A 26,042-nucleotide genomic window follows, 5' to 3' on the forward strand; every position below is an offset into this window, starting at 1 on the left:
TGTAAACATGCAACTGACTCTAACGGCAAGTGATTTAAATCTTAGTTTCTGCGTGGTGTGCTAATAGCCAAACGCACCGAATGAAAGTTGGCGAAAACATTCCAGAAAACATGAACGCTTTGAAAACCCACCAGAACACTATCCAAACTCAGCAGAAATAAACGGTTGCACGCTCACACGCAGCCGTTCGCCCATTTGTGCAGACGTGGAAACCCCGATGGGTCTTCTTCTTTTGCATTTCGCTTTTAGAAAATTAAACATCCTCTCTGTGGCATGCACCCTCACTAGTCGACGCGCACATACTCGCCGAAAAATTTGCAACACATTTGTGTGGAACGATTGAAGACAAAAGACGCGCTCCTGTGGTACTAGGGGAGGAGAGGTGGGCACATGTTTGGGAGAAGTGTTTCTCCAAATTCCTGCTGCACATGTTTTGTGGTTCTGGGGTAGCACGCTACAGCATTAGCAACAACAACATAACTTTCGTCAGCAGAAGCACTTTGGCAAATTTATGCTTTGCATCCTCCCTCGCATTTGTACATTCGCTGCGCCTGCACTGGCATTACGCACCGCCGATTTCATTGCCAACACCCTCCAGCTCACACGCATACTTGCCGCAAACAGCACAGCCACCTGCGCAATGCCAGACTGCAAATGAAAAGATCGAAATTTCCGACTGCACGGCTCCCCTTCATCAGCGGTGCTCCCCGCTTTCGCGTCTTAGGTTATTTGGAGTTCTGCCCTCAATTTATTATGTACCACTAATTTCCGAAGACCCAACCACCGAGATTTATCTGTGGCACGTTTGGTACTTTTTACATTGCAGTGATTCACAGTTTGTGACCGCATCGTCATTGATTGAAGCAAAATCCCTCCGCCCGATTCGAACCGCACGCAAGTCTACGCAAAGAGGGAGAACTAATAGAAACAGAGAAAGATTGGTTGCTTAGAACAACGAAATGAAAAGCTTCGTGTGGTCTAGGAAATATTCAAATTTTAAAAAGTTTTTACGCAAATAAATAAAGTGAATGCTCAGATGGTTTTATTCCGAAAAGTCTATGCACTTTAAGGACACTGGGAGAGGTGTTGAAATTCAACCAGAAATAATGATCTTAAATTTGGACCGATTATAAACAGCCCGGTAAGCACTAATCCAATAAACCGCTGGTACCGATGGGGGGATCAGATTTGAAAACGCGCACGGCTATTCTCCGATTTAAGCCGATGATGACATTGTAGGAAAGTCCGATAGCTTGAAAAGGAATTGCTTCAGCGATTTTTTTGGCTCATTCTTACATCTAAAAATAATTAACGCTTAATTCCTGTGATTCGGTAAGAAAATAAATCTTTACGTAACCCTCTTTGAGTCTTGTTTGGCAAATATTTATGTCAACGAGCCACCACAGATAATGTCCATTCTGTGAAAATTCGAAAGTGGCAAAGGATCCTTTACTGGATCACACACTATTTTCTTGCAGAGAGCGAAGCCAGCCCTCACGGACTGAATTCACCTTCCGTTAAATGAGTACACAGCGGCTTATGAAACGACAATGTCCAAACATGCAAACACTCATTTACATACAGACGGGCGCGGGGAGACGTCGGAAATGTGGTCTGTTCAAACAGAAGAGGCAACAACGGTTGTGGCACCTCATATGAAGTGTTTGCTTTGAATTAGCCTAAAAAGGTATCAGTTTGTATAGTCAAACACGCACACACGCACACACGCACACATTTCGAAGCACACTCACATTAGAATTCACTGTTTATTTCTAAGATACAGTTATGTAAACAGTGTGGGCTCAGGTGGAAGATGCGTAGTGCACAAGCACACATGCTCGTATGTGAATCCACATGTGTGTGTGTGTGGACGCGAGATGTCTGTCTATTTGAGTGCCTTAGTGTTTGCAAATGTCATTAAATCCCTCTTCGCTTAATTAATGTGACAAAGGCTTGCGGAAAAAGGCTGCACAATGGCTGCCATTACGCTCACCTCGTTATCCGGCAACGCCGCAACGCCGCAACACCGCAACGCATTATCCGATGATATTAAAGCAAATCTGTCTCGGGCTAATGACTTGTGTACCAAATCCGCAAGACCGTAAGCACATTACACTTATAGTTATATAAACGTGTATTCGTGTTCATGTGTGTGTGTGAGTGGATGAGGAGCTTAAATATTCAATTTGCCTTAATAGCCACTGCTAAGCATAAATGGCGGACGCAGAAAGAAAAAATGGTCGGGTAAATTTGCGCTCCAAACTAAATGCACACCAACAACTATATAAGTACCGTTTGTTCCCCATATGAGTCTGTGCGTGTGAGTATAGACAAAGGTATTTGTAGATATTTTCATATTCGTCACTGAATTCATAACTTTTAATTGCTCCCACACACACACACAAGCACGCGCACACGGCGCTTTGCGTGGGTGCGGGAAATTCTCACGGAACTCACCTGCGAAGTAGGTCAACATGGCGCTTAGGACGACTGTTACTAGTATTAAGGCGATACTCAAACATTTCCAGGAACATCGGTGCTGACAGCGCTTATCTATGTGAAACCTGCAAGAGAGAAAACAAAAGACAAGCATTTTAAAGCAATACAAACACATTTATGGAGTTCACACAGGTGATTATGTGCCACAATGGCTGGAGTGGCAAGAGTATGAGTGCGTGGCAAGTAAGCGCAGAGCGAAGGACAGAGCAACAGGCAAATTAAAAGTAAACAAAATAAAGCGGTTGTCACACATGCCCACCACAGGGTGGCTGTAAGACAGTGGTCGGCCCATCTGCAGTGTATTCTCACTGCAGGAAACTTAACGGCAGTTCGCAGTAATTACCTTAATAGTGTTTATGTGCAGTTTAAGTTTAAGCTGCCGTTGCAGCGAAGATTGGGAAGGATGTACTGATGCGGAGCGTCTGTTGAAGACCTTTCCAACTGAGCGGATGACGAACCAGATCGGTACAAGTCGCTTAAACATATATCTACACTTGCTTGCGAAAGCGTACTCCACATTCTGCTCGGGATCGAATGGAATTTTTACAAGATTTTCATACATTTAACGCCCCTATTTAAGAAAACGGTCACAAAATACAGTCATAAATAGTAATAATTGTCGAAGGCACTGCACCACGTGATCGTGCATACATTAGCGAATGGCCGGTCAGTAGGAGCCAATGGACCATTTCATTCCAGCTTTCCAGCGCTATACACCGAAGCGAATTCATTGCTTTTCTTTTGTCAATTTACCTTAAAAACTGTATTCCGTTGAGCGCATGGAGCTTCCACGTCACCTACCAACCGCAGGTGCACCGCCCAAGTTCTACGTAGCGACGTACGAGAAATTATGCGCTGAAGCGTTTGAGCCTGTGACATTTGTCGTGGTCGCGAGACATGCCACCAAATAACTTATTTGCCTGCCAATGTAGCGGTGAGCGCGCCTATTAGCGCGACGGCAGCGGCAATTTGTGTCAACTGCTGTTGATGCAACTAGCCGGTGTCAAAGCAGGCACTAATTTGCATTTCAAATTGTGGAAGAGGAAAAAATGGTGAAAATTGTCAACACTTTGCACCGTTTTATAAGCAGTGTGCTTGCCACATACGTATAGGTAGCTTGCAGCATTGATGCGTCGTCGCGCTGGGAGCTGTGATTGTGGCAAACGGCAATATGCGCTGCTAACGTAAATAACAACAACAATTGCTTGTACGCTTGTCTGGCCCAGCCCAGAAACGCAGTCAACTGTCAGTTGACTGATGGTGCAACGCATTGGCGGAGGCGCGTGAGGCGCGAGGCTGTGATGCGACACTTAACACTGTCTACAACTAATGACCAATTTCCCGTTGTGTCAATAGAGAAGCAAGCCGGCGCACAGCGTTAGGCAACGCCACAAATGCCAGCGCAACATGCAGTGGCAAATAATGAAGAAATTTCAATGCATTATGCCACACTAGCGAGGTGGCCAGCGGCAAGCACTAGCGTGACGGTGAAGTGCAGAGTGAGCGTAGTAACTGATGTGCGACAGGGATGCGTTCGCCTTGCCGCGTCACGAAAATATTACATTACATTAATGTGTTGACAGTGCCGACTTTTTGCGTCGCGCATTTTTTGAACGGCCACACCTACGACGCGAAATCCGCGAGTGCTCCTGCCACAAGAAGTTGCCTCCGCACGTCTTCTAAAGCTAAAAGGTTTCAAATATGACACGAAACATTTGTGAATGCTGCAAAACGGGCTGAGGTTGCACGCTGTGTCACCCACCCACACAACACCTCGAGCGCGGCTCTTTGGAAACAAACTAGCCTGGCGCACATACAAAGAAAGATGGCGAAATGATGAAGTGTGAAAGTGCAACGTGCACATGGTGGTGTTGCACGCACGAGTCGCAAGTGCAGTGCGGTGAATAAGGTGTTTGCAAAGCCATTGGATGTCACTTTGACTTTTGCAACTTGGCGCGGTGAGTAGCGGTTAATTGCCTGTGGGTGGCAACAACGGTGGCAATTAAAGTGGCAACTCTGGCTGCATAACGATGGCTTCGACAGAAGAGCAGTTAAAATTTTAGGTATTCAGTATGATCAGTAACGACTACAATGAAGAGAACCCAAAGAGTAATAAGACAATTCGCCTATTCTATGGATGAAAATGTGGTAAGCTTAAGGACCTATTGGAACAGTGGTAAGTCTCGATTCCTGGTAAATTCATTCGCTCTCTGTATCTTTGTTTTACATATCTCTACGCCCTTCCTAGGTCATGAAACTGCTTGTCCGCTTTAAGGCCTCGCTGCAATAGACGATGAACTGCCACTGATTCTTTGTGTTTTTGTGTAGAAAGTATCGCTTTCGGGCATTGAGCTCACTCATTGCATTTCATGTATTCAATTTAATGTTCTGGTTGGTCGTTGTTGCTGTTTTGTTATTGATGCCACTCTTCCTTTGGTGTCGCCTTGCTCGCTCAATAATCCTAGCGAACACGTATTTTTACGGTATTTTAAGCTCTAATTCCATATAAGCACCAACTTAAGCCGGCGATTTTCTGCGCTCTGTCGCCGTCGTCTGTGGTGTTGCAAGTAGCAATTGCCGCATGTGTGTGCATAGGTACTCGCTCGCCTCACTTCGATAACAGTTGTGCGAAGCAAACACAAACTAATCCCGCTTACATCTTAAATCTGGCAATTCTCGTTGATGTCGCTGCTCCGCATCTGCCTCCCATCGACACCAACAGCACTGGCAAAAGCCGTTGCACTTACATTTATGCCCGACCGATATTCTATGCGCTCAAGCTACACGCATAAACTCTATTTACGGGTGTGTGGCATGTTGCAATGTTGCACAAATAGGTAACCCAACATCCAAGATGCTGCATGCGTGTGCTAAGGTGGGTTTCACGAAACACAAGTAGAACTCTGCTCAGAATTATCCACAGCAACTCGAAAGTTACGCTGCGGCAATTGATCAGCGAGCGTGGGCGGGAAGGAAGATGGAAGGATGAGAAAAATGTCAATTGTAGACCGTAAGCCGAGATCGTTAGTAATGCCATCCATTTGGCTAAGACTTGGCAATAAGCATAATCAACATAAAAATATATTAAGGAGATACGTGCCAAGCAGTGGCACGACTAGCGAAGAGTGTTGCACCAATGCTACTGCCACTACCGGCAAATGCATGCTAAGGTATATTGGCAATACGAGTATTAAAAAGCGCCACGACAGTTATAAATCACTCTACTGGGCTGCTGCAAGATTCTGCCTCAAGGCGTGCCATTGATACGACTTCGGCCGCGCTGTGCAGGATGGTGGCGTTGGCTGCTTCCCACTTAACTTTAATGTGCGTTCGTGCCCCATTTGCCGGAGTTGTAACTTGCATGCAAATGCAACAAGGTGTGAACGCAGTGTGAAGGATAAGAAGGATCACCGCTGCAACGGACTTTGTTCACGTTACGACGCCATTGTCAGTTGTTGGTGTCTTCGCGCTTAGCTTTGCGCGCAAATGAGAAAATCCGCGCTGCTCACAAATGAAGTTAATGATGATTTGCAACGGTGCAACATCGCAGCATCGCAACGGGGCAGAAGCAAGCGGTGGCTGCAATGGTTGTGGCAATCATAAATGACGGCCGCAAAGCGTACGTGGGTTGGAAGCTTCTTGGTGTCTTGTTTAAAGATTTGCAATATTCTAGCGCCCTTAGTTCATGTTCATATATGCAACACGCTGAGGGCACTTCTCAAATTCTAGTTCAGAGCAAGGTCTTTGTTTGTGGAAAAAAGGAACAGCGATTTCAATTACGCTAACCAAATACAGAGACTCCTCCAGTACGTGTGTTGCAACGTCTATCAGCTACTGGGATGGCGATAAATTGTAAACGGTACTTTACAAGAAAAAACAATGTTGTCAAATGAACTTATAACTTTAAAGTCTTTTGTAGTTCGTCGCTCCTCGCGTTTCATTTTGCCTGGCTTACTCAATTAAAGCCCTTCGGAAGTGCAACGAAAACAATTGGAGCGTGCAACAAGCCAAGACTTACCTGGATGGCGAATATGGCGAGTAGTGCGGTGTGTGCGCTGAGTGCGAGTTTCGCAATGGGAACCCAGGCATCACCAAAGGTTGAGAGCCGCTCATCTGGCAATGGGGTCCGCCAGGTCCATTCATGCCGGGCCCACCACCTCCTCCCGGTACGCCACCCCCGCCGCCGCCACCGCGGTCGATGCCACTGTGGCCCAGCGTGTTATTGCCTGTTGACATACTTTGAGCCATCTGTTGTGGATGCCCGACCGGCATTGGGCCCAATCTGTTGAGAAAGAGAGCAAAAAAGCATATGAAAAACAAATTTAATAAATATTTATTTACGAGCATAAAGTCAGTTGGTCTGCTCATTACACTGTTTGTTGTGCCCCAACTGATACTTATCGACATATTTACAGTAACAGCACCCCGCACACACCCTGTTGCAACATGTGGACGGAGCAAACATAAATACATGCATAAATGCATTAACTAACAACAACAGGGCAACAAGGTATCGAGGGAGTGGAGAGAGAAGAGGAAAAACACAAATGACAGCAGTTGCTTTGGGCACTCGGAAATGGCTCGCTTTTTATTGACGCAAAATACATTTATGCACTCGTAATATGTTGCGTATGCTTTTTTGCATGCAACTTGCAACACGCCGCAGCATGTGTGCGTATGTACTGTACGTAGTAAAAATGGCCATTATGGCGAGAGTTAAGTAAAGCGGAAATTTTAAATTAAAAAACATAAATCAATAGGCTCCCGTGGCCCCGGCGCTCGCTGCCCAGCACCGCCGCAGCGCTGTGCCAACGGTGGCCCACGAGACGCACGTCCGGCGGCGGGGGGAGGGGGGCGGCAGCTGGCCCAGCGCCATTTTCATTGTTCATTGTTGTTTTTATTTACGCTTTTCACGTCGCCATTGTTGCATTTGCGCCGCTAGTGTCGCACTGCCCGGTTATCGCTGCCACATTTGTTTCTCTTGCGCGCCATATTATCGGCAACATTAAACGGATGTGCGCCTACGGCTACGCGGCCACACGATTACAGTTCAATGGAACTTACTACATGTCGCGGGCTTTGCATTTATTTATTTGCGCGCATTGGGGGAAGCAGCGCCGAAAAGCGCACTTATTTGTTGTTCTTGTTGGTATAAAATAGCGAATTTATTTATTACAATTGCCGAGCATTTGCCACAAAGGACTTTCGAACAGATCTGCACTGTTTTAGATTTCAGTGGCCGATTTTCGACGGAAACCTCAGTGGCGATTTTGCAACACATTTTCCGCCATGAAGCAGGTTCACATAATTGCTTAGACAACAGAAGACCGAAATGGATGCTCGAGCAAAGCCCGCTTCTGCAGGGAATGGCAACTTCCACAATTGACAACCATATGTTGCATATCCACATAGCTCATAACTGTGAATGTGCAAGTAAACACACAAATTAAGTCCAATCTCTTTTGAAACTCGGAACCACATCAAAGGTCGAACTTTTATATGAAAATGGTGCAGAAAACTCTGCGCTCTTGCAGTCGAACCCAGTGCACTGCTATAGCATGGCAACAAGGATAAGCCGGTGGCAATATACCTCTCCCATTTGAGTTACTCATGCACTTGCCATCAAAACGAGCTGGTCAGTGCCGAGCAAGTGGTCGTCAACTTCAGCTGACCGCATCGCTCCTTCCTTCCATGCAAAGTTTTGCCAGCTTAGCCGCTCATTTAGGCGGCAGGCTACCGCCAGCCTGAGCTTGGTCTATTACCTTGTGTCCGAGTAGCCTTGTGGCATGTGACCACATCAAAACGCCGGTATATAGTAGACTCGCTTTATGGTCGAACAACTTAATTTAAATTGCTTAAATCTTTTTTTGTTGCTAATAAATCACTAGCACACGCTCTGACAAACAAGTCCACCGGCCGTCGCACTTATGTGCACACTGCAGTATATAAATAAGTATGAACGTGGGAAGCTAATAAGGGTACTGGTGCTAGACGTCCACCTAGCAGACCCGCTGTTGGCATACAATTTTGTTATAAAATGACTTATGGCTCTTAACGGGCGGAGGGGAAGCGTGGATGATATGCAAATATGTCCACTTGGAATGCCGACTTTTCCATGCTTCATTCAGTTATGCACGTGAAGCACAAATAAGCCCACAAAGCCACGTACATAACTCCACATATGCCTTTGCTTGGTGCGAGCACACACACGTGAGCCCGAGCATTAAGAACGATGGATCAGTCTGTGTGGTAGCATTAATAAATTCGAAGCTATGAATCAGTACAAGTGGCACCGCAGCAGCTGGTCGAACTCAGTTCAGCTGGGTCAAGAGTAGAGGCCTTTGAATTGCTCGCTGGTTTGACGGATTTTAATGACACTTGGTTTACAAACCGCCTATTTGTGAAAAAGATGTTCATCGGATGTCAGACTAGAGTAACGGTAGAGTCGAGGATCTGACTAATTGTCGGCTAAAATATATCCAAAGCTAAGCTGCTAAGAGGTTATGAAGAAGACCCACATTTCCCTTCACTCAACAGCGCCCCAATCGTTTCAGAGTTCTCTCACAAAACAAATGGTTTGCTGATGACAAATGAGAGCAGAAGATACAACAATTCTGCATAAGTACAGGCAAATAAATAAATAGAATAATAGTTCATTTCGAATTAGTGCTTAGTTGACCATAGTGTAGCCAATAATCAGCGAGGCATTTAAATTGCAATCACACGCCAGAGGCGGTTGGTGTTCACGCTTATTTGATATCCTTAAACAAGTTTTTGTTTCTTCACGCTTTTCCCCTGTCGTTACGCGGGCGGTGGGTGCATTCAGTCAGCCGGGACCATCATGAATTCGAAATAATCTAAACGAGATCATTTCAATTTGAGTACAATGAATATTAGTGACTGCTTATGCGCTCCGAATCGCCTCTGGCGCCTGAGCGGCTATCAGCAGATAGCGGGACATTACACCAAGAGCCAATGTTCAATACATCCTGCCAAGAAGTAAGAAAACTTGCTAGCTACCGAACCAGTTATGATATGATGGTTGCATGTGGTGCAGAGGGTAGCACGCGGCATGCGGAAGGATAATCAATTATTTGCGCGTATTCTGCTTGTGGGATTGTGCGTGACAAAACGTAAACGCGTTGTCATGCCTGAGTGTTTGTGGTTCCAGCCGCATAAGTGTGTGAGGGTGAGAGCCTTTGTTGTGGCCAACCGACGATATTTATTGATTTCTCCGTTTCAATGACTATTCGAGCATTCGAAACCTGTATTTCGTGGTTGCACTCATTACCCCAAATGCAGCTCGAGCATTCACTCAACCAACGCCCTTCCACCTCTTCTAACCTTCTCGTTAGCATTTCCATTACTAATATGTTCAAGTTTTCAAGCTAGACCTAAGATAAGTTAAAGATAAAAAATGTCACATTGACACACCAAGAAAATATCAGTGTTCATTATCTATGTATGTGCATTCTATATATGCACGGAAGTTACACACCATATAAGAACATAAGGGGCGGCCAACTGAAACATAGCAAAAAACAGCTGGAATGTCATAAAGTGAGTCTATGGAGAGAGCAGTCAGTGTAGGCAGCAGCAAAAAGCATAAAACTCGAAAATAAATTTGATAATAGCGCAAGGTCCAGCCCGCCATTGTCCAGGCCAGAGAACAAAATAGAGGGCGTGCAGGCGAGCCGCATCTTTGAAGCAGCGGCCGTCAAAGGCAGTTCAGCCCAGTCAGCAGACCGACCAGCAGTGGACACCGCACCATCAGGACGTTCACAGCAACCAACACGAAACCTTTCGTCGTTTATGCAAACATTATTGAGATAAACGAATTATGAAATGCAAACACAGACGCGGCAGTCTCACACAGCCAGCAGCCACTGGGATAGATAAACGGCAGACATTCAGACGCGCTGCTTTGCATATTCACAAGGGCAGACGTGAGCGGGGTTGTGGCTGGAGTTGAAAGCATTGCCAAACTAACGGACACACTGCGATAAAAGATATTAAAAGCACTGCTCAAGCACATCTATGTACATACACATTCATGCATACACGTATGAGTGGCAGTGCGCGCAAGCACTTTCCGCTCCTTCGCACTCAGCGAGAGCACATACCGGTGCACATATGAGCACAACATCCTAAAAGCGCAAAGTGGAAAAATCTGTGCTCGTAAATTTGTTTACTGGCTCAACAACTCATAAACGCACACATATTAAATTTAATATTAAATAAATGCACCCTCGACGGAAGAGACCCGAGTTTGAAAATTATGCACGCGAATCTACCGTGAGTTGGGCGCTCTCGTCTGATTACACTTTTATATAACCTGCGTAAAAATGTTGCAAGCGCAGTGAACTTTGACTAACAAACCCGCGAAAATGGCCGCGACTATGCAACAAAGTGGAAAAGTTACAAAGTCGCTGTCTTCAGCGTCTACAAGACCGATGCGTTCACGGCGCTGCTTAGCTTTATTTATTTCAGAAAAGAAGTCCCGAATGCACCCTCGCAGACGCCGCTTTAAATTGGTTCTAATGCCAACAGGCGACGGAGCGTGGGCCGGACGCCCTTGCATATGCGAAATATCCAAAATATGTGCACCATGTAGAGCATAAAGGCGGCGTGTATTGCCTGCAGCAGATAAATGCACACAAAACAGGGATGAGAAGGTCACAAGAAGCACAGGCGAGAGTTCGCTTGTCAGCCGACTTCCTTGTGGCCTTCAGTGCGCTGACGTATATCCATAACTTCCTTTAACAAATCGGATCGTTGCTACTATAATAAAGGCAGGCAATGTGTCAGCGAAAATAGGCGCCCACACAACAACAACATCGCGCTTCCGTCGTTTGGTAAAAGCCAAAACTCCAGCCGCGCCAGTTGTTCTTCAAAGCATTTCCTGCGGTTGTGTCTATTGGGTGCTTGAATACAAAATCGTATAATATGCATATGTATGTGTGTAAATATTTAATACAAGTTGTAGCCAGCAAAAACTTAAAATATTGCAACTTTTTACAGGCCCTTTTTGCGATCCGTACATTACCCTGCTAGCGGTGGTACCCTTCTCTGGCCTTCTGGTAAGGCATCAGCAGTTAGACGCTACATACTCGCGCAACACGAAAATTGTGCTTGACTGGTCACCCCGCACAACTTTCCATTCATCCCACTCGTGCCCCCGCTCCCTGAAAGTTGGGGAATTAATTTTTCCGAAGCAAGCAATGAGGGCGAAAAACCATGTTTTCTTTTGCCAAGTTGGTGGTGAATTCCGCCGGCAGTTGTGTGTTTTCATAGAAACCGCCGGGCGACTAATAACACCCGCAGGGACTCAAAACCAATAAAAGCGCTTCGAAATATGCGCAACAACAAAAATGTGTAATAAGAAAATAGGCAACAAAGCAAAAAGCACAGTGTGAATGCAAAACGAAGTGAAGCAGTGGGGCAAATGATCAAAGCGAAAACACGTGATTTGTATATGTATGTATGTACATAAATATAATCTTATCAGGAAGCAGAAGGGAGGGGGAGTTCATTATTTGAGCAGAAAGTTGTTGATAATGGAAACATTAAATATTTGAAGATGACGAAATGTGCCGTCAACGGTGAGTATTTATCGATCCGAGGGAAAATTTAACACTTAAAATAGACAACAACAATGGAATATTGGCTTTGCCCACCAAATCAGTGTTCTAAGCCTATGTAAACATTGCAAAAGAAACTTTATAGAATTGTTCCCAAATACCTTCCTATGACCAAATATATGCAAGGTATCTTCCAGAAACCTCGGTAAGTTGTGGCGGTGAGATGATTTGTGAGTTCAGCAAGACTTTCATCAACACTTTAGACCTCAAATATATTTACAACTGAAATTTTGCCTCCTTCTAGTACGTACCAAGCTTCGTGGAGGCTACTGTTCTCTTCCTCTTCGTCATTATGCTTATTAGTAAAAGATTGTTGGAAATCTTTTCATGTCCCTGTTTGATTACGTTCACTTACATATGTATGTATTTATGCAATCCACATACACTTCTCTAAATTAAATTTTATTATTGATGTATCGTTGAACTCCCATAAACAAACGCACTCACCAGCAGCATTGAATTAGAGCCAGCCAGCCGCACCCTTCTTTACAGTTAAACTCAATTAAAATCGTCTAAGCTAATAATGGCCTGACAACCTCGCCGACTTCCATATTTATTTATTTATTGTGATAAAAATTCAATTCCGAACACAGCGAGTGGTATTTGACAACAAGAACTGAAGGCAAGAAGAGAGCGGCGTGTTTGCTTTGCAGTAACTAAAAATATTTCAAATCCATTTATTCCAGCATAATCATCGACAACAATGGTGACAGCACGAAGAATAACAAACTGGTACGGCGATACCAAGCAGGCTTAGCAAAAGAATAAGGGGAGAGTGGCGAAATCGATGGGTGTTTAGGCACAACACAGCCAAAATCTACGCGCTTAAGGGTGTTGTGCGACGCGTAGAAGATTTGCTATCGCTGAGTTCATATTTTCGTGTACTCAATATTTTTAATATTTTTACTGCATTTTCCGAATGCCGGCCAAGGGGTGTAGATCCGCAGAAGGCGTATAATAAGTGGGCGTGTGTGCACGTCGAAATGATATATTGCAATCGTGACACAAATTAGATTGCAAGTACTATGGGGTTATTATGCGTAGTTAGTTCCATCAGATGAGAAAACCCACCACCGACGCCATGGCCACCAATAGAAACAGCAACAAGCGCGTGAGGAACGGGAACTACTTCCCACATGGTTCGAAACTAGTTCATTTCAGAATCGTCTGTGGAGAGTGTGTGTAAATGCATTCCTAACCATCAAATAATGAAGGTCAGCCGGCAAAGCTCAAAACTAGTAATAACTCTTAGCACCAAAAATCAGTAAGATACACACAATAAATAATCAAAATAACCACAAGGATATGAGTTCCAAACACGCTGGCAAAGCTCTCAGCCGCAATTGTCGGGAATGCTTATTCGAGTCTGGGATTCTTTTAGTAAAACTAGACTGTGCCCAGAATTCTCAGGACTGTCGAATTTACAAGTTGAGAACCGCTTTCTCAGACCATGATTCCTTGTTGTTGTTAAGTTTATAGTGTCACATTCATATTGCCTTACGGGTCTACATTTGTCTATAGGGTAAATTATGTGTATTTGTGTCAGTTAGAAGTAACAACAATAAAAAGTAAATAAGCCAACATTTGTAGTTGTTGGAAAGTAATTGCTATATTTTTCGAATATTTCGCTTCATTTTCATTGACGAATGCTCCATAGATACATCAACATTGCTCGCCGGCACTGGCTGCTTATTCATACATATTTATTGGCTAGGCAATGTTGACCGAAGGCCTCTTGCGCTTTATGAAAAACGGCTTTGCATTTTTAGTCCCTGACTCATTAAAATTCGGCCAGCTAAACCACATATGTACACTGAAAATTAAAGATTCATGAGTCACATGTCTTCGGCTGAGAAGTGCTCACTTGTATTCCCTTTTAGCCGCTGAAGGCGGCAAGCATTTGTTTGTAAACGTGTTTGCTCTTATGTACGGCCGACTGTCAGCTTATGTACAGATCTATATATCTACTTGAATGGCTGGCGTATTGCTGCTCGTATCGGCGTTTTATTAAAAACCCTTTCGTGAGATTTTGCAGCATGACAGCGCGGCATATGTTGTCTGTTACCGAATTCATGCGTGCGTATTTTTTGCTTCCTGGAAGTGTCGGGTTACCATTTTGGTTTTGCACTTCTTTCACTTGAAATAGATATTGTTTTTGTACTGCCAGTTGGCCTCGCCTGAAGTGAACAACTGGCACCCAGTGCAAGAGAGCGCAATATGTGTCCGCTATTTACTCTAAGTAAGATTTCAAATAAAGATCTGCTGTCTGCAGCTGCCGCACTAAGCGGATTTACTTTCCGTTCAATAACAAAACCCTTACATACATATACACGTGCACACAGCCATACAAACGCATAATGCAATTTTTACATTAATCGAAAGACTCTAGGTTAACGACCTTTTCTAAGCGAGCATCAAGTGGCACCTCCTCAAGGATAATTACCTGAGTGAACAATGCCAAAAAATCGTCATTATATCAAGAGTTCCTCCGAATTTGTATACCACACAACTTTAACAACTTGACCCAAAGGTAATAAATAAATTTGGTAGTTTCTAGCCAATCACTGTCTTAGAATGAAACCCCTTGAAACATTCCTATCGTCCTTAAAGAACGTTATTTTTCCGCCCACAAATTCAGAGGGAAAGTCTGCAATCGGAACAGTATGCACTTTCGTTCGGCATTTGAAAGAATTTCATCTGGAATGAATACGTGAAGCAGAGTTTTGGATCGCATCTCTCCTTTGTGGCACTTTTGCAATCGTTGAATGTTCAGCGCTTCGCAAGCAAAGGCCGCAAAGTGTGCATGTGACCACATGTAGGGATTAGTGGACACGTTCATGAGTTGATGTTATCATGCCACAGGCCGCATACGGCACGTACTGTCGGCAGTCCGTTATTGGTGCACCGAACATTCCGCCAAAAATATTAAAAACGACACTAAAGTATAAGGTAGGTAAGGAAATAAAACCCGGGCCCTTGTGTTACTGTACCCCTGGCAGGCATTTCGATTATGCACGCTGCTTCACACACGCTGTTTTGGGACACAAAATCACCGCATACATTGTACGCGTCGGCAGAGCAGAGCTCGATTTGGGAACCACTTTCCGATGGGCGAACCTATCGACCGAGCGAACGAACAATGGATTAAGATTTGATCTCCCTTCGCAGCTTCTATACACATATGCACGAGCGAATGTGTGTGCATGCCACTTTGCGCACGTCACCCTGTGGTGGCTCACTATGCGATCGCTGTGGACGTGTTTTCATTCAACTCAAAGATCTCAAAGATTGTACCCAAGTCTATTGTTCGAAATACCGTCATTGTTGTTGTTGTTCTCGATAAGATACTGACATTTTAAGTTGCTTTTGTTGGTGTTGTAATAGGACAGGGTATAGAATCCGTGTTATAGAAATACGACACAGTTGTATTTGTTGTTGTTGGCGCTGATCAAAAGCTGTCAACGGAACGCTTACTGCTAGAGCACAACAACAAGCGGCCGCTAAATTGTATGGGAAATCGTTAAGAAAGCAATAATGCGTCAAACATCGGGTTGTTGTTGCCGCCGTTGTTGATACTCTGTAATTATCTGTGTGTACCAAATGCCGCCGAGCCACACACACACGAGCACATTCGTGTATACGTATGTCAGTATGCGTACAATTAGAGAAGAAGCGAACAAAAGCCTGTTAAACCGACTCTCAATGGCGAATGCTACACTCGAGTGCGACGCGTTGGCAGTTAGCGGCTCCTCGCCACCGAGTGGCATTTGAGGTTGATACAATGGAAAGCGTTCGAGTGCTGCAGTCTTTGTTGTGATTATTACAGCGCAAGTGTGCAGCGCATAATTAAAACAACTGCAGCAAAAACAACAACCCACATCATTCGTATTCCTTAAGTGCGTGAAGATCACGAAAATATATTGTTTCGCGCTGAAGCTTTGTGTTAGAGTCCAGTTTTTCCTCTTCAACTTCAAGAGTACTAAGTGCGTGGCGAAGAGCTGGCCAGTCATCCTCCTACTGCTATCTACACGCAATTAAATTACCATAATTTCGAGTTATAACACATATTCAGTATCCCTCAAGTGTGCCTTAGCCTTAAAACAGAATCTAATGCCGAAAATTGCGTGGTTAATCGATACGAGTAGAAGTTTGGTCGAATTTCGTCTCTCTGCGTCTTGGTATTGCTGAGTTCTAGCATTGCAGATGAGGAACAATCTGTTACTTTCCAAAAGGTGTAAATACTGGATGGAAGCCGCTATTAGGCTAGTAGAAGATGTACGTGGAAAAGAGAGGTTCTGAGCAGATGGTTAGCACATAAATACATCACGAAAGTCATAGCACTATTGGTGCTGTGAGGTAGTGCCAAAGTGCTATCACCCAGAAAACAATTAATCTAAATAAGTCAAATTTAGCAAAGACGTCACATGAGTCTCTCAAACTTCCATTTCATTCTCACTCTACAGTGTGGAAGAGCACAAAAATCGGACCATGTCCCACGTAACGGTTAGTTCCAATATAATAGAATTTAAAGAATAACGGCAGTTAAAACGGAGACGCAAGTAAGTTCTTATTTGGATAACATCCGTACTCTCTTCCATATCCGTGCTTTGGTTTGAGATTCGTGAACTATTTTGAAAATGAAGCCGTATACTTGAATTCCCTGAATTTATGTTAATATTGTACTTAAAAGTAATATGTTATTTTATTATCCGCCCACGTTGTGCGGTTGTCTCCAGTTAAAATTCATCGAAGTCTGAATGAACGTACATATGTATGTATATAACTACAAATTCACAGAAATCCGGGACTAAAATAATTCCAGTTTATCTCAATACGGTTGATGAATACCAATTGAAAATTGGAAAACTAGAAGCAGCCGCAAGTGGCGCCTGATTTATTGAGTGAAAAAATGTCAATGTAATGTCTCGGAAACTTCAATGCTCAAATCGTGACTCACGTGACGTGACGTGATCGGTTTGACACTTTATGTTCATCATCAAATGTGTTATAAAAATGTCAGCATAGAGAAAGTGTGAACAAAATTTTAACTTGCACCGAATGCATGGTTGCCAGGGGCGCTAACAGTCCTCCCTTTACTTTTACTGCCTTTCCTTTTCTGGACAATATTGATATTCATAAGTACCAGAGAATGAAACACTGCTAATTCTTGGCACAAACACTCGTAGTTTACGTTTCTTGTTAAAATTATTAAGATGTATTTGCTTTCCATTCGCTTATAAGCCGCTTTCAATTCCATTGTATCCATCTTACCATTCTCAGGTTGAGAAGTGGATCAGTGTGATATTTGGCATATCTTATTTGCCACGTATTTCATTAACTTCCACTCAAAGGCACTTATTTACACAATTACAAACACGTGCTCTACCTCTCGTCTGCCCATGAGGAGCCCACTCCCTTCGACTTCCTTTCTACAGCCTCATTAGCGTTTGGAAATTTGAATATCCCCCAGTAAATGCCAAAATCCAGAAACAAAATATTGACAAGGCGAAAGAGAAAGAGAAAAAGTGTGGAATTCGGAATTTATGTGTCTGCTTTGAAACGCTATTATCGGCTCTCGGCCGTTGTGTAGACATCAACACACAATGGCGCACTCTCCGCAGTAAGGGTAGATTTAGTATTACTCGCGGTAGCAGCTCACGACCGCAAATCAGGCAACACATTGACCTTCTCAGGCGTAGAACCATTCGAAAACTGCGTCCATGGGCCAACAGGCGAAGGTTGAAAGAAGAGGAAGAGGGCGGCAAACAAAACAATCGTTTATTGTAGGACCAAGGGTCGCTTTTGTTGTTGTGAATACGGCTTTGTCTCAGCGCCTAAATTTATGCAGCAAATAGCCAACAAATTTTAAACAAAGGACCATGCTCACAAACTGACAAACCAATAGCACCCGGGGGTATTTAAGCAGCCAGCGAAGTTGCTTCGGCATTTTTATTACGCAAACTGACTTCAATTTCTGGTGATTTTTCATATTTGTGTTTTTCTTGGTGCTCTTTGTTCGCGGTTTCATTTATTTGGCGGGCCATGATAGCAGAAGAACCTTCATTCTTGATTCAGCCATTGAACCGTCTCTACTCGGCTGACGAGTGTGAGTAAACAATTTACAAAGACAATTTACAGCTTCGTATTATTTATATGCTTAGATCAAATATCAAATCGCTTCGACGGGACCAAACAATTTACACCAACACTTCTATTTGAGCGCTTTCGTCTGTCTGAAGAAATTTGGAACAATTCTTCACTATTTTAGTTTACGTTGGTTTCGTTGAAATTTCTATTTTTCTGGTAACCTTTTTTCGATTTCCAGCGCTCTGAGAACCACCTGTACCATTCTTTTCTGATATCACTATCACCCGAGCAATTTTGAAAGACTTTAAAGTCAAAAGAGATTGTTTGTTAAAATAACCCGCTAATTTTTTCCCGATTTACTTGCAACTTACCTACAAACGTTCATCTCAATTTATATTGTTGTTATTTAGACAATATATACTCAACTCTTCCAGAATCTCTGCGCACTAAATCCACCGATTGAAGGTCTTATGTCTTTTCCTACTCGTTAATTTTGCTTTAATGAATTCTTTTTACTTCAGTTCACTTGTTTAAAGCCGCGCTGTTCCACATCCCTCTACCATTAATTTAAATCCTCTCCCAATGGGTTGCCGCGGTTTTTCTCTCTTTTCCCTGCCATTGTTTCTCGCGCAAATATTTGTTTTCCCGTTTTCCCGTGTTTTTCATTTTTTGCTTTTGACAGCGTAAAAAATTGTTGAAATTCAAGATTGATTGGTTTTTGATTCGCAACGTTCGTTTTAGGTTTTACTTTTTAATTCGTCGACGGGAGGGCGCCCTCCGTTGGGTCGCCCACAAGCGCGCTCATTTGCTTGTTAGCGCGTCCTGCTCATTCAGATTTCAATTTGCCACGAAATTTCTCTGTTAAATTATTTCGCGGATTTTTTATTCAGAGCCGAACATTTGGGCAAGTGCAAATATGAGTGTGCATAACGGCGTTTTACAAGGGCCAGCCAATGCGTGTTTGCGCTCAGGTCTGGAAAACGACCACCAAGCACACAATATAATTTGCAGCATAAGCACAAAAACAAGAGCAAACACGACCTTTTTATATGATTTCATTGTTGTATCCAAGGATCATTGTTGGCGTCGATTTTTTTCCGGAGAGCTGGCCCAGCATGTGTCCCTGCGTTGGAAATAGAGTTCAAGCGCAAATTTTGTTGCATTTCACTGATGCAATTACAGAAGTTTTCCCCAAAAGGAGACATTTTCTTAAATTTGCTGGTGGCGCTTCGCTCTGCTCTTAAAATGGCAGTCACGCCCACTAATCACGTACATGCAACCATTAAGGTGACATGCATAAAAAGTCAAAATAGGAAATTATTCAAAAGCACTCACTCGCGCACGCACACACACACACTGCCGTGTATCGCTCAACGGGAGAGCTTAGATGTCGTTTAGGGGGCGCAGGACATGAGAGCACTTAACCCCACGACAACCGAGTGTTGGCGACGACGACCGTGCCCCAAAGTGAGAAATGATTTGCGTATACAACAGTGATCCTGCCTTTGAGCGTGTGTGTGTGTGTATGTGTGTTCTCTTTGTGTACGTGCATGGGTAATTTGAGGCAAATGAAAATGAAGCATTACCAAAGTGGCGGAATGTGTGCACATTTGAGCATTTGCGAAGCAGACACACGCTCATGTGGAGCGACGTTCAGTGAATGTGGGGCAGTGTGTGGCAACAACAATGAAATAAATGTCAGAAACACGTGAATTGTAAAAACGGCGGGCAAAACATTCAATTACGCAGCGAGCGAGTTTCCCGCACCGGGGATTTCTACTTCCCAGCGTTTTGAAATGCCACAAAATGAAAACATCGCGCCGAGAGTATGAGTAACGGTTTAGTATTATTGCAAAGACCCATTTCCGCGGGGCTAATTTGTATGCCGCTTGCGTTAGGCGCACTGTTGCTCCTCCCGGATTTTTTTTTAAACCCAACACCAACATCCATACACCCTAACACCGTTATTTGTTTGCGTATATGTAAGTGTTCGAAAACCTGTTCGAGGTAAGAACTCGCTCTCCGCCTTTCATTTGCATTTATATTCCTCATAATGGTACCTTATGGAAAGTAATGCGACTCCTGTTGCCCCCGGTTACCCATTCACTTTTACTTCTGTTGTATGAAAAATTTAAAATGTATACCTGCGGCTTAAAAGAGTACACCCCGCCTGCTGCTGGGGTTTGTATTTTTATTTTTCATGGCGCATTGGGCACATGAGCTGTGTGGGCCTTGTTTTCTCAAGCAGACACAATCGAAGCGGGATCATCGAATATTTTATGTACATAAATTTAATTTACATGCGCGCACTAAAGTATGCAAAGCGCCTCAAAACCCCTCAAGGTGATCGCTTCAGCTAAACTCTGGCGTAGCATCCTGCAGTAATGTCTCGCTCATACCTCTCCACTTCCGCTGCATTGTTATAGACGGTCGCTATCAATGCTTGCCACATTCGCTAGCGTAATTCCATTTTCTATCAACACTGTCGCTTAGTGAACAAATCAAAATGGCTTTTAAAGCCGCTTTAGCGGCGTTGAAAACAGCAAGGAGTGCTGGTAGCGAGGCATTCCTCTTCACATCCATCACGTGGCAACGCCAATCTCGTATACGTTCGGAGCAAAAACAGTCATAGACATTTTGGTGCTTTTCAATTTGAAATTTTTTCGCTTCTTCGTTATTTCTATTAAGTATTTCTGTGATGCCGCTGTCAACTGGCATGTGAATCCCTTATTTTCACTTGGCTGGTCCAGCAAAGCGACTTCCTGAGTGGTCGTTAACGCTCTTCTGAGCATCATTGTCGCTTTGCTTCTGCTTTTCGCGCCCTTCTCTTCACAACAGCTTTTCTTCCAATATTGACGACATTTTTTATTTAACTTTTTCCTTTCCATTTCGGTATACTCAAATTGAAGTCCTTGACACACCAATAAGACTGCAAATAAACTAAAATTAAACGAAGGACATACGCACACATACAAAGAACTTCACCAGAATCTCAGACGACTTTTTGCCCCAGACGGAGCTTTCTGTAATATGGGTTACTGATTGCAAGGGCACGCACCGACCTACAGACTTACACTTTGGCGTAAAAATGTGGCAACTAAGTGAGTTCCTATATATGTATGTGCGAGCATTTGGTGGAGCTTACTTTAAAATCGCATTAGCATTTAATTTTCCTCTGTACAAATTGCACCGTCGCCACATCATTTCACTACTTCAAAAAATTCATTAGGAACTCCTACAAGGGGGCAGCGTCCACCAAAAATTATAAATGCAAATTAAGCGGACGCTCGCGGAAATTGTGTGGACAGTGTTAGAGGAGGGTGGTAAGGGCTGCTGTTGGTGTCTGGTTTAAAACAGTGAGTTGGTAGGCATTATTAATTTTCGGCTTTTTCATTATATACTTTATATAATTTCATTATATACTCCCTCGGCCACAAAATAAGAAATTAAACAGGAACTCCAAAGAAGTATCAAATACGTTCTCAACCGGCAACCCAAAGCTTTTGCTTCTTTAAAGAAAATTACAAATATACATACATTTACATATTTTTCAAATACCGTATTTGTGTAAAGTCTTATTCCGCTATCATCATTGGTTCCTAATGTATATATTATACAGAGAAGGCATCAGATGGAATTCAAAATAGCGTTATATTGGAAGAAGGCGTGGTTGTGAACCGATTTCACCCATATTTCGTACATGTCATCATTAAGAAAATATTATATACCGAATTTCATTAAAATCGGTAGAGTAGTTCCTGAGATATGGTTTTTGGTCCACAAGTGGGCGACGCCACGCCCATTTTCAATTTTTAAAAAAAGCCTGGGTGCAGCTTCCTTCTGCCATTTTTTTCCGTAAAATTTAGTGTTTCTGACGTTTTTTGTTAGTCGCTTAAAGCACTTTTACTGATTTCCAACATAACCTTTGTATGGGAGGTGGGCGTGGTTATTATCCGATTTCCTCCATTTTTGAACTGTATATGGAAATGCCTGAAAGAAACGACTTTATAGAGTTGGGTGACATAGCTATAGTAGTTTCCGAGATATGTACAAAAAACTTAGTAGGGGGCGGGGCCACGCCCACTTTTCCAAAAAGAATACTTCCAAATGTGCCCCTCCCTAATGCGACCCTTTGTGCTAAATTTCACTTTAATATCTTTATTTATGGCTTAGTTCTGACACTTTATAAATTCGGGTTTCCGCCATTTTGTGGGCGTGGCAGTGGATCGATTTTGCCCATCTTCGAACTTAACCTTCTTATAGAGCCAAGAAATACGTGTACCAAGTTTCATAATGATATCTCAAGTTACAGCTTGCACGGACGGACGGACAGACGGACGGACGGACAGATAGACATCCGGATTTCAACTATACTCGTCACCCTGATCACTTTGGTATGTATAACCCTATATCTGACTCTTTTAGTTTTAGGACTTACAAACAACCGTTATGTGAGCAAAACTATAATACTCTCCTTAGCAACTTTGTTGCGAGAGTATAAAAAACATAAACATAGAGTATTTCAATAGCATTACGAGAAGCTCTTGTCTGAGACGGATTCCAAGGTTTAAACAATAAAATGTACTGAAATGCCTGTTATGTGGAGTTCAAATGGGGACTCTATTAAGAAAGTGATAAGGTGACTTGACAAAATAGCTCCTCAATTCAAGAAATATTGATTGAAGAAGGCTTAAGCGATTGTTGCGAAATGTAACAAAAAATAATAAAAATAAAATAATAATTATAACTGAGCATTTTAGAAGTTCAATTAATTACATAATATCTCGCGTACCATAAATAGCGAGGAGACCCGCATGCCACAAACACAAGGCTACTTAGTGATTGTGCTCACATTGAAAAAGAGACCTCAGCCACTCATAATCATCATTCGAAATGTAATGACAGTTCAGCTTCGCAGTCACAGCAGAATCAGGAGCAACGAACAAAACCGTTACAAATGGCAACGACAACGACATTTGGAAGTGACAAGCGAGTATACAACGGAGTTACAAAAAAAAAAAGCGTTCGTGTTGCAAGACGTGCAAATATTACATCCTCTACATTGACTTTCCGGACAACATCGGCAAATGGCTGAAAATAAAGATTGACGTGCAGATTTTAAGGCACTTTATTAGTTTTTTTTTCAAAATCAGTATTTAAAGGACAACAATGACAAATCCAGATGGTTAGTGTTTCTTTAAAAGGTAACGGCAATATGGAATGCACTGCGGTTTCCTTGGAACCAGAATGCGAGATAGTTCGACGATTCGCTTGATTAATGCGAAATCAGAAGACAGAACAGTTATTTAATGAGTTTTCTGCATGAAATATTATTTTCGTGTACCTACATACGTATATTTATCAAAATTTCTTAAGCCTCAAAGAAACAGCAGAAACAGAGTCGCATCCAGCATCTTAGTGCCTATGCCAAAATCAACAAGATTTATTAGTCAACTTGAATTAGCATTTAATGCGATATTTATGAGCCCAGATTAACTCGATAAATCAGCTTTAATGACTACAAATTTAAATATCGCTCAAGCCAGCCAGCACCAACGACGAATGGCGGTGAGAAGTGAAACAAAGGCACGCCGATGATATACAGAAAGGTATCACGTAACTTAATTTAAAATTTCAAGAATTCAGTTTGACTCATGACGTCCAGTGGCTAAGCTCTTCGCCTCGAGTACACATATAAAGCCGTTCACCTAATGAAAGCACTCGGCAAACAAATGGACAGCCCGTCACGATAGAACCGTTGAAGTTTGGTGAATGGAAAGGTAGATGAGTTGGTAAATGGTTAAATGGATAAGTTAGTCAAAGCAATTTTAGGCAGTGGAGACACAGACCAAAATGCATCAATTTAAAGGCAGCGCTTAGTCACTTCAGACGCGCCGATGGAATAAGCAACTAAATTCTGAAGATAGTTCCGGTTAATCAGTCGGCCGTCAGCAGGCACTTTGCCCTTATCAGCCGAACAAATGTAGTTGCGATGACGACAACAATAAATCAGCAATCCACTTCATTACACATTCACTACGCCGCTGCGAACGCGAATAACTGCGCCGAGCTCTCGCTTGACACCGTCATCGTAATGACGCCTAAATTGCTTCCCAATAAGTTGGCGCTAATGACAACTTCGTTGCCACTGATCTCTCACCGTATCACCTTTCTCCATCCGCCAATGCTATATGAGCAACAAAAGAGAAAGAAAATACAGGTAGGAGAGGAAGATCTTACCAAGTAGGAAGCGATAAAAGTGAGTGTGTGAAGCAGAGTAATGAAGCAATCCGGTGGTGGCGACATAAGAGAATCATCGATAAGCAAATTGAAAGCATCGGTACCCGTTTGACAACCCGATACATTCAAACACCATTGAAGTACATATCCACACAGATTTACATATGGATGGTCTACTGAGCTGTGCAGAGGGTGTGCAACATTTGCTTGTGCGACATGCCTTTAATGGCCTTATCATGGCGCAGAGCTTCTTCTCGACTTGTACACTTTGCTTAGTTGTCATGTTTGGTTGGTTGCTGTTGTTGCTGCTTGTGTTGTTAACATTAACGGTTTTGTCCTTTTGTTTGTCTTGTGTCTCTCACGTCACTTGCAAATTGCTTAACATTAGTCAAATACAATTGATAGTCCCTCCGCCGGTTACCAGCATTCGATTCGGTGCAGAGACAGCGGCCCGAATGACACCTCGTGTTATTTGCTTTATAATGTTCCCGTCCCGTCTATCCCCAACGAGAGTCGTATGGTATAGTATGTATCAGTATTACCAGCTCGTGCCGTTAATGCAACTATCTATTCTTACTTTTATTCATTTTGTGCGCTCTTCACTCTGTACACAGCGCATTGATTTTCCAACATTTTCTTGCCACATTTCTTCGTTTTACTTCATCGCTCATCCTCGGTCTTCTACTACCTTCTCTCCTCGCCGCACACTGGTGCACTTTATTTTTATTTTCTCGGGGACTTTGGGAATTGTGGAACACTTTTATATTTACCTGCTGATGGGCAGTCTCTACACCAATAATCGCACTGACTCTCTGAAACTCCAAAGTGTGTTTGTGACTCTGAATTTCTAATGCTTGAATACCCGTTGCTGGTTACTCGTGTATTTGCGCCTTCTAACGCGTCCAGCGTGATTCACGACGACCCTATCGTCTCTGGTATGCTCGCGTGCCGAAAGCCGTGGAGCGAGCCAAACGGTCGGTGTGCGACGTGCGGCATGTGAGTCCACTGAGGCATGCACATATGTACGTGTGTGTTTGAGCCGCGCTCAGGCGTTTACTATTTATCGCGCAGATAAATAATTTATTTCTTCATTTCCTACTCCACTTGTCCTTTTTATACGCTGCATGTACCATATATAGTATGTTTCTGTTCGTGTACAATCGTAAGCATGCGAGTACTTTGTGGCGCACATAAACATACCACATCGGATAGCTGCGGCGCTTTAAGTGCTTTCCTCCACCCCTACCTGTGCCTTGGTCATTGTGCTGTTGTCGCTTCTATAATAAATTATTTGATTCTTCTTCTTTCAATACATTCCGATTTTTTTGATTTTCTTCGGCGCTTTGGTTTTGTAAAATTAATGGTTTATTGATTACTTCGGCGCTTGTTTGTTTCACGGGTTGTTGCCGCAGTTTTTCTCCACCGGCCACTGTTTTTTGTTGCTTTGATTGGGTGCGGCACACATAGCGGTGTTGACAATTTCCTTCCCGCCCACAGTAGCCCCGATTCAGTTCATGTTCCGCCAACTAGAAGCGTTTGCGGCTACCTGTTTTCCACTTCGTTTTGTTTCGCTGT

General features: G+C 43.2%; 1 protein-coding gene across 4 annotated transcripts in view; it reads right to left on the reverse strand.

The window, feature by feature from the left end:
• The window catches only part of LOC120774914 (teneurin-a), a 226,763-nt gene that overhangs the window by 81,474 nt on the left and 119,247 nt on the right, over positions 1-26,042 (reverse strand). For all 4 annotated transcript variants that reach the window (XM_040104788.1, XM_040104787.1, XM_040104790.1 and 1 more), the window contains 2 exons: positions 6,518-6,781; positions 2,458-2,564 (listed from right to left, as the gene is read on the reverse strand). In XM_040104788.1, the coding sequence (XP_039960722.1) occupies positions 2,458-2,564; positions 6,518-6,781 (371 nt within the window). The remainder of the gene's footprint in view (positions 1-2,457; positions 2,565-6,517; positions 6,782-26,042) is intronic.

Source organism: Bactrocera tryoni, chromosome 4 (genome assembly GCF_016617805.1).
Source record: "Bactrocera tryoni isolate S06 chromosome 4, CSIRO_BtryS06_freeze2, whole genome shotgun sequence".
In the NCBI taxonomy this organism is placed as follows: Eukaryota; Metazoa; Arthropoda; class Insecta; order Diptera; family Tephritidae; genus Bactrocera; species Bactrocera tryoni.